The 10,117-nt window shown below is 42.4% G+C and overlaps 1 protein-coding gene across 1 annotated transcript; it reads left to right on the forward strand.

Annotated features, from left to right (window-relative positions):
* Window positions 1–1,980: 1,980 nt before the first annotated feature.
* LOC311041726 (zinc-binding protein A33) lies at window positions 1,981–5,375 on the forward strand (the record flags this gene model as incomplete). The annotated part of the gene is made up of 5 exons (XM_084052208.1): window positions 1,981–1,986; window positions 2,456–2,689; window positions 3,862–3,884; window positions 4,081–4,196; window positions 4,816–5,375. The coding sequence occupies 5 exons, from the start codon at window positions 1,981–1,983 to the stop codon at window positions 5,373–5,375; spliced, it is 939 nt and encodes a 312-aa protein (XP_083908334.1).
* Window positions 5,376–10,117: the final 4,742 nt, after the last annotated feature.

Raw genomic sequence — 10,117 nt, forward strand, 5'->3', positions numbered from 1 at the left:
AATCAAGATTCATTTATATTCACGAAGGTCGAGTTATGTCATCACGCAGCACGTTTTCGTTTACAGGAAGTAATTAAGATTGGCTTTTTAGGGACTTTAGATGTAAAAATACACAAACATGTTTTTTTTTCATTTTTTTTGGCATCTATTGTTAGGTATGCCCATATGATGACCACGGATATGCTCTAAAAGTGTGAAAAACATATTTTTCATTTCACTACACCTTTAAACCCCCTGCCTCCCCCTCTACCACAGCCTGCCATACCCCCCCTTATCTCTCTCTCTCTCTCTCTCTCTCTCTCTCTCTCTCTCTCTGTTAATGGATCCATGCTGTGGTCTCCAGCTGAAGCACGTGGAGCCAAGAGCGCCTGCCTATTGGTGTGAATTGTGCTTGTCATTGTCAGCTTACATTTGTCTTTGGAGATTATTCCCCGCTAGGATGGATAAATACGTATGTCATCAGGGCTTTTGGTTTGGCTAATGTTTTGACCGTGTCAAACTTGTGGGTCAGGTGGTGCAGGGTTTCCAAAGTGGGGTCCAGGGACTCAGGAGTCAGGACTCCCAGAGGTCCTTGAGAGGTTTCTGCATGGGGATCCCAGCAAAATTAGTGATTTCCCTGTATTAACCTGTATTCTAACAATATGTTTCACTGTCACCAATATATATATATACCAGTGTCTGCCCCCCCCCCCCCTCTCTTCTTTGTCCTGGGTTGAATGTGAGAGTGTGTGAGCTGTGTCTTATCTGATCTCTTTTGTTTTGTTTTTGTCTTGGGTTGATACAATATTATTATTATTTTATTTTAATATCATTTTGTATGTCTTTTTTAACTAAAATAGTGCAATATGAATGTTGCAATATATGTAATACCAAAATCTGTTTTTATATCAGGGTCCATAGGACAGAAAAACATTAGAAATGGGGATCCATGGCCTAATAATAGTATATTTCTGTGATATGAAAAACTTTTTTCAGTTTGTCATCTGGTCTGGTGTTTGTGTTTGCCTGCATGTCTGTCTGATTTATCGTTGTCCCCTCTGTCCCTCCCCTACCCACCTCCCTCCCTCCCTCCCTCTCTTTCATTGCACTTCCTTCGTTCCCTATGCTCATTCCCAAGAGTCCACTCTGTTTGTTTTCTGATGATCCTGTTGGGAGAAATTGGAATGCACCAAAATAACAATAAAGACACCAACAACAACTTCAATAAAAGTCTTCTCTCCATTAAGGTAAGCTCCCCGCTTCATAATTGTTGTAACCTCATATGTCATGACATACAACAGGCAGCTGCTGACATGTGCGTTTTCTCATAAAGTCACAAACTTGATGGACATTTCAATCACGTTCACATTCAGAAGGCACATAAATTCAATCATCATCTCACATTCACAGATTTCATTGTAATGATAGCACAGAAATCATTGTAACGACCTGTCACCATTTTGCAATGTTTGTCTTTCTTTTATGAGTTACTTTTTCTGTTTCTGACTGTGTGTGTGTGTGTGTGTGCGCGTGCGTGCGTGCGTGCGGGCGGGCGGGCGCGCGCGCGCGCGCGTGTGTGTGTGTGTGTGTGTGTGGGTGTGTGTGCAGGAGAAGCTTCACCAGGCTATTAAAAGAATCAAACATGAGTTAGATGGATGCAGGGACGCAGAGACATATACTTTTTCAGAGGCCCGGCAAGTGGAGGTATTACTTACTCAATATTAACTTAATTTCAGTCTACAGAAAATGTATTGTCCGGGCACCCCGTGGCTAATCTGGTAGAGCTGGTACATGCCATTAAGGCTCAGTCATTGCGGCATTGACCCAGGTTCGAATCTGACCCAACTAGGCTCTTAGCTGCATGTCCTTCCCCATTCTCTCCACTATCTCTATCAAATAAAAGGTTGAAAATGGCCACACAAAGTACAATTTGGCCCAGTTAGCAAAAATGTAATATAATATATTGAATGAGCAGACTATGTCTTCAACAATCAAAAGAGAATGAAGGTGAAGTTCTCATAAAAAAAAAAAGTTCAATTGTTAGCAGACTCCATCCCATTGGCCCACTTCTTTGGATGGTTGTAAATGCACTTATAGTTGTAATGTATGTACATTATTGTGTGAGTGTCTTATAAGCCTGTGTGGGCTGGGCATCTTGTGGTGCAGGACACTGTAATACAAATCTATCTATATATCTATCTATCTCTAACTATAGTATAATTGCCTATTGGATATGCTCATAAATTACTTTGATGCATCTTATATGTGTTATATTTAATGCCTTGACTCAACCAACTTTCCCATTTGACACAAGTAAAGGTTCTATGACACCTGTTTGTAAAAAGTTATCAACTTACACACTAACATGATCATATCCACAGACTGTGTGTTTCACACCACAATTCATTTAACTCGTTACTTAATGTTACAGATTCTAAATGAAATATTTTCTACTTCTTCTCCTTAAAACTTCCAGTACAGGTTTGAATACCTGGAACGAGAGGTCAGGGCTGAGTTCCTGAACCTCCACCGCTTCCTGGATGAGGAGGAGTTCAGAGACATGGAGCGCCTGAAGAGGGAGAGAGAGAAACAGGTGAAGTTGTTGAAGGCAAGAGAGCGGAGAATCCATGACCAAGGGGCGGACCTGGAGAGAGCGATTACGACACTCAACGCCAAGCTGACTGAGGACGATAACCCTAAACTTATCAAAGTGAGTCCACTGTGAATACTGTTGCTGAAGATGGACAAAGTTAAAGGATGCCAAAAAAACATGAACAGATTAAGAGAGAGCATAGTGTTACAACAATCAGACTATTGCTTTGAATACTATGATTCTTAATCTGGTGTACAGGTGTTTATGCTACATTTTCAGATTATTCATATTTTTCTTTAAAAGCAGCTAACAAACAGGGTTGTTCATTCTCCGTGTTCAGTAGATGTACTTTATCCCAGATATTATTTCCAAATTTGCCTTCATATCCACCACCTTATATTTCAGTGGTATACAGGCATGGTTTTATGAGACGGAGAGTTTTTGATGCTGTAATAGGAGAGTGTCACATCACATAGCAAGGGCTATTCAACGACATGTGTTGAGTGGGTGGAGCGGACAGGACAAGGAATGGGTTTGGAGTCACTCCACAGAATATCCTGGATGCTTCCATGCTGCAACACCCTTTGGGTTTATTCCAGGTTGATGTAACTAGTGCCTGAGACTCGGACAACACTTCATGTTATGGGCCTTCTTGTTAAAACAAATGTCCTTTAACTGGATATTCGCCAATAGCAGCTATTAAAAGGGCCCTTTGACTTTATCTCAAACCTAAGCACTGTTGCACAGCAACCCTATAGGTTGTCAGCTGTTTCTCTGTCCTCTGTTGGCACTCATTTGATCAATTATGGGCATTGATTGGTTAAGCAGTCGACTTGCCAGGTTTCCCAGGTCTAAATCAATTTCTCATTTGGAGGTGGGAGGAGACAAGACAGCCAGCGGTGCAGATAGGAATGAATGTGATGTGACAGTGGCATCTAGAGTTCACACTAGGGCAGTATTTGATGCGTTATTATTGAACACACAAACACACACACGCACGCACGCACGCACGCACGCACGCACGCACGCACGCACGCACGCACGCACGCACGCACGCACGCACGCACGCACGCACACACACACACACACACACACACACACACACACACACACACACACACACACACACACATTTATGACATAAGAGCAAAATGGCCATCATGTGAATATATGTTCAGTTGTAGTTTAGCATATAGTGGTGTAGTGCTATATCATTTTTGTCAACTCAAGTGCTATACACCATCTATCATAACAGACATGATTTTCCTAAATCAATTTTCTCATTACAGGAAATTCAAGACCTCATTAAAAGGCAAGTCATGTACTAACGTCTGTCTTGGCATCTTCCCTGTTCCTCCCCCAAACCACATCAATCTTCTACCGTATGAATTCCTGTCCTCTCCATCCCTTTTCTGCCATCAATCTTCATGAACCTTTTTCTGACGTGCATCAGGTCTTGTCCCTCTCTCGTTCATCCTTCATCCTTCACCCCTCCACCGTCCATGCAGGTCTCAGGTCCGTTTCAATCCCCCACCGGAGGTGGAGACGGAGGTGCGCTCTGGTCAGTTTGTGGGTCCCATTCAGTACAGGATATGGAAACACATGAAAAGCTGCCTCTACCCAAGTATGTCCACATACACCTTATGACCACAATACCCACAGATTCTCAATAATACTGTGATATATTATGAGTCGGACAATGAATACGATTATAAGTAGTCAGAAAATATGAATGTGTATATAAATATGCATAATGTATATAATAACCCTGGCGTCCCTATTTTGGGCGTGTCATTACAGGTGAAAATGTTCAAATGATCTCAGTGAATATGTCACTATAAGCATAAATGTTTCTTAATGTTTCAGAATCTTTCAAGTTTTTGTAAACTTAAAAAAAATAAAAAATAGGCGAACTACAAGCTCACAACGCTTCATGTTGCAACATGTTTTGAGCTTGTAGATCACCAAAGTATACAATATTGATTGATTGATTTAATACAAAAACAGCCCTGAGCAGGGCTTGTTTCCATTGTGGTCCTAATATATGTGCATTGACTATAGTATACATATATACTGCAAGAATAAAAAGGTAGGACTGAAGGTGCTTTACAGGAATTAACAGCACAGTTGAATACATCTTTGACCAATTGTACTTTTGTTTTAATAGAGTTTTGCTCAAACAACCCATTGTATTGCGTAACAGCAGTGAAACTCACCTCATTCATGCTTGTCCACCTGCACAGACATCACTTCAATGACCTTTGACCCGGAGACGGCCCACCCCAACCTGACCATGTCTCCCTCGCTCACCTCTGTGTGGTACGAGGAGGACAAGGAGATCACGGACTGCCCGGCCAACCCGCGCAGGTTCCACTACTACTACTGTCTGATGGGGCACCAGGTGTTCACCACCGGCAGACACTACTGGGAGGTGGAGGTGGCTGGCAAGACGGCCTGGCGGCTGGGCGTGGCCCAGGACGACGTCCAGAGAGGGGAGATGTCTCCCCTGTCCAGCGGCAGCTCCTGCGGCCTGTGGACCCTCTCCCTGAGGGGAGGCACCGTCGTGGCCAGCACTGACCCCGAGTCCACCACGGTCACCGTGTCGAAGCAGCTTGTGCGCATCGGAGTGTTCCTGAACTGCGAGGAGGAGGAAGTGTCCTTCTATAATGCTGTTACCATGGCTCCACTCTTCACCTTCAGCATAGGAACGGTCCTGGTTCCTCTGTATCCCTTCTATAACCCATGTGACACGGATGACGGAAAGAACGCAGGCCCCATCAAGCTCTTCAGCCCCTCACTATGATGAGAAAACTGGAGTGACTATAGACAATCCCGCTTGACACCGCAGCTATGATTGCCTACAGGCAGCGCGTCCGTGGAGTGGATTCGTCTATAGCTGGAATGTCGCTATACTCAATAATGGTTTGAAACATTGGGATAAACACAATTAAAGCTTGTACATTTTTGATAACTAGAGGTTCGGGCCGCTATGCGGCCCTCACACCTACAGTATACGTTGCGCCACCAATCCCACTGATGTGCCCATATATGGAGACCACTGTATCTGACTGTCAGTCCTTGTCCCTTTATGCCTATTTATGGCGATCCCTGATCTCGTCAGTATATGGCCATGGGCATGCTGATATTCCCATATATGCCAGCTAGTCCTCCCTTAAGCCAATTGTAGTGTAGGATCATGTATTTACTATTTTGTACCTAATAGCATGATGTAATAAATAGATAAGTGACACATTAAATCCAATGGCAATTGTAACTATTCAGATTTTGTTTTCCCATAAGAAACAAATTTGACCTGGCATTTAGGCCTATCTGCGTTTTAAGATGTGCTGTATTGTAGGGTGCACAAAAACAACAGCTTTAAGAATTTTCGATTGAATTCAAATTTAAAAAAAATCTCTCGACAATTTACATGTAGAGCGTAGATCCAATGTTTCACTCATGAAACCTTGAGCAGAACCAGGCTCTAGGGTGGGTGGCCATCTTCTGCCTCAACTCTGTTGTGTGAGACAGACAGACAGATGGAGAGAGAGAGAGAGAGAGAGAGAGAGAGAGAGAGAGAGAGAGAGAGAGAGAGAGAGAGAGAGAGAGAGAGAGAGACAGAGAGACAGAGAGACGGAGAGATGGAGAGAGAGAGAGAGAGAGAGAGAGAGAGAGAGAGAGAGAGAGAGAGAGAGAGAGAGAGAGAGAGAGAGAGAGAGAGACTGTACAGACAGCAACAACAACTAAGTCCAGAGCCATATTCCATGCAAACCCTCGATCCGAGCCGGGGGATACCGCAAATTAATCACGATTCATGGGAGCCTGTGAGGAGAATTGCACAAAAACTCAGCAGAAGGTTGTTGAAGGGTGCAGTGTTATGGGGGGCAACTGGAAATGGGCGTACAGTTGGTGTTAACTGACCTGTGATGTTACCTTTAGCCTGCCTATATTAATATCTCCATGTGACTGACACCTCCTCCACTGTGACCGTGGCCTGGTATGGCTGAGGGAGCTATGCATGAGAGCACAGCAACTGGGAGTTGGGACTGGGTGGTGCTTAGGGCCTGATTGGCTGACAAAGGGGAAGGTGACACACAGGGAACCAATTACAGAGCTGACATTGAGTGAGATAAGTGAGGTGAAATGACAGCATTGTCTGCACTCTCTCTATAACACACGCATACACACATACTGTACACACAACTGTGACAGTGACACTCACACAAGTGTGGTTCATAACTGATTTGTTACTCACAGTGTGAACAGCCTTAGTAAAACGAGAGGCTTTGCAACTATTCTAATCCTTTTTACAGTACAAATAATAACAGGACACCATATATGTCATAATCTTCTGTTTATTCTTAGTATCTCTTTAGACATGAAATAAAGAAAGAAACTAATCTCCTTTACAAAACGTCTGTGTGTGTTGTTGTGCAAAAAGGAAGTGGGTACACGAGAGAAGAAACATGTTGAACATCACACCAGGCCAAAGGACATGACGAACATCGAACCAGGGCCAAAGAACAGCAGAAGTAAACACAGACAGGGCAGAGACAGCTCACATAGTGCAAGAGGAGTGTCACTTGTAAAAACTATAGTGTTTTGTTTGTTTCTATAAGCAGGTATTTTCAGCTTCTCAGTACCAGATATGCTAGAGCCTTGGTAAACTTGATCTTCTCTGAGATGCCAATAAATGTAAAACCAAGGGTTCCTTCAGCCTGCTGATATACACACCATACAAAGCCTGATACTTGCACGCAAGTGTCGGGCATCGTAAATAGCCAATCTACTGTGAGCTTGTAGATTGGCTATTTTCGGTATCTGACCTTTTCTTGACATCTTCTGCACTATCTCACCCCCTCTTCTCGACATATTCTGACTATCTGCCTGCCCCCCCCCCCCTTTTGACATTTTCTACACATCCTGACTATCTGCCTGCCCCCCCTTTTAGACATCTTCTACACATCCTAACTTCTTCATGCCCCCCTGCTCTCAACATCTTCTTCTGCCAGAGTATTGGTAGCTAGCTTGGAATCACTGGTTAAATTACAGCAGTAGCACACTTCAAAATAATGATTTTGTATCACACACAAATATTCATCAATCTAATACCCTAATATAATATCTGGCATCCATCTATTGTCATTAACTCACACACGCAAACTATGCCACTCAATTGCTACTGAAATGGACGACACCTTGTTGCTATTCTTTGTTAAATATGAAACCCTGACAGTCAGATTGATCAAGTATTAAGTTCCTTATCAAGAGTTTTTTCAAGTGCAGACAAGGTGTGCCCAAGTGCATTATAGCCCATTTTCTTTGAACAGCAAATATCTCATGTATCGTCTCTAATCCCATATCGTATTCCAGTGGTTCTCACATGGTAGCCTAGTATACGGGCTAGTAGAATGTTCCCTAACTTCTTTAAATGTGACCATGTAAAAATGTGTCATGATGACCCCCTCTTGGGCCCCAGGACCACCAGCTGAGAAACATGGCGTGTGGGGTATTGGATCAGTGAGTTTACAAGCCTCTCCTGTCCAGATTAATTCTGTAAAACTCAATGGTTCTCAAAACCCATCCTGGGGATCCAGAAAACTGTTCATTTCATTCTAGGAGCCTGGGCAGGTCTAATTTAGACCAGGGACACCAGGCAAATGCTGTTGATTATCTACAGAACAGAAAGCCAGCAGCTGGATCCCCATGGCCTAATACAATATTATGTAACAAAAAGGTGCCATAAGGAGTGGAAACTAATTTGTACTCCGTCGTACGATGGTGTTGTGCGCCGAAAGTAGGCGATTTACAAGTTCACAACGACACAACGTCATACAACAAATTATAAATCAGGTTTAAGTAGGCCGACTACAGCCATTGAATATATCAGGCACTAAAACAAAGACAAGATCCACTCGGAGCACCTCAGCGTTACACATATATAATACAGGTTTTCCTTTGTGACATGAAACACTTTCACACCCATGACTAAAAAGAATTCTAAAAAAAACACGTCACTTATTTTTGTTTTTTGTTTCCATTCACATTGCAAGACAACAGAAGCAGACACATGGATACCTTATAGTACCCACAACAGATGGAGATACACACATAAGGTCCAGTTTCAATTTCAACAAAAGTGCCGATACATTGATTCATGATGCACACATACTGTATACAGCCATAAACCCCACACAGTTACCTACAGTCTCACTCACACACACACACACACACACACACACACACACACACACACACACACACACACACACACACACACACACACACACACACACACACACACACTTCCACAGACACTCACATTTGCTCAATGCATAACGCATAATGAAAGACAATGCAAAATATTGAATATCACACATCGATTCAAACATAGACGTAACATATTTGTCTTTTTACAAGACAATATAAAACCTGTCTGGAGGACATCTCATGGGCATGCTGCAATCAATGCTTTCTTCATAAAGTGACATACAGTAGGTTAATTATTTTAATACAATATGGAATACTGTGAAAGTTATGCTGTGAGTATCGTCAGGTTGGAATGGCAATAACAGAGTTGACAATTAGATCAAACAAGATCCAACATTGTCCTTGATGGATTTTTACAATATTTGGTTCGTAAATTCGATTAAGAAGTTATTAGTGAATATTAGTGTATCTATTAAATAGCATTATGTGTATATATCGTCTATATTCTGCATTTAGGTTTGTGAGAGATAGTTTGGATTAGTTGTCTTCTTCTATCACTAAGCATGATACAACAATAATTGTATACAGTAAAAACATTCAACCTTGAAGGGGGAGTCTTTAAGTCAGCTTACACATGCAATATTTACAAGGCTGGACCAAGTCAGCAGAAGGACGAGGGATTGATTCTGTGTGTGTGTGTGTGTGTGTGTGTGTGTGTGTGTGTGTGTGTGTGTGTGTGTGTGTGTGTGTGTGTGTGTGTGTGTGTGTGTGTGTGTGTGTGTGTGTGTGTGTGTGTGTGTGTGTGTGTGTGTGTGTGTGCGTGCGTGCGTGCGTGCGCGCGCGCGAGTGTGTGTGTGTGTGTGTGTGTGTGTGTGTGTGTGTGTGTGTGTGTGTGTGTGTGTGTGTGTGTGCTCACATTAGTGGATAAATACGGCCTTTAGTGTTGCCAAAAACGGGTTGTACGATTCCATCTCAGAACCTTACGCAAGTGGGAAATGTCCAATGTATTTAGTGGGTCTAAGACCATTATTATTAGAATGCCTTCAGTCCCTATTCAGTATATCTGACCATTACGCATCTATCACATATTGAGCGCCATGACATTTCAAATCAAGTTAGGATATGTACTGTACTTTATTCACTGATTATAGTATGAGGAAATCTGACTAAATCTTATCATATGGCTTTTTAAGATGCTGTTAAATCATGTTTTTTAATTTATTTTTAATGTGTTTGTAAGAAAATTCAAAAGTCATTAAAGTTTATAAAGAAAGGCCATCATTTGAGTTTGCTGAAGAGCTGCTTACTAAAGTTTTCCTACATTTGAGTGTACCG

This window comes from Gymnoscopelus microlampas (genome assembly GCF_963454915.1).
Source record: "Gymnoscopelus microlampas genome assembly, chromosome: 3".
NCBI lineage: Eukaryota > Metazoa > Chordata > Actinopteri > Myctophiformes > Myctophidae > Gymnoscopelus > Gymnoscopelus microlampas.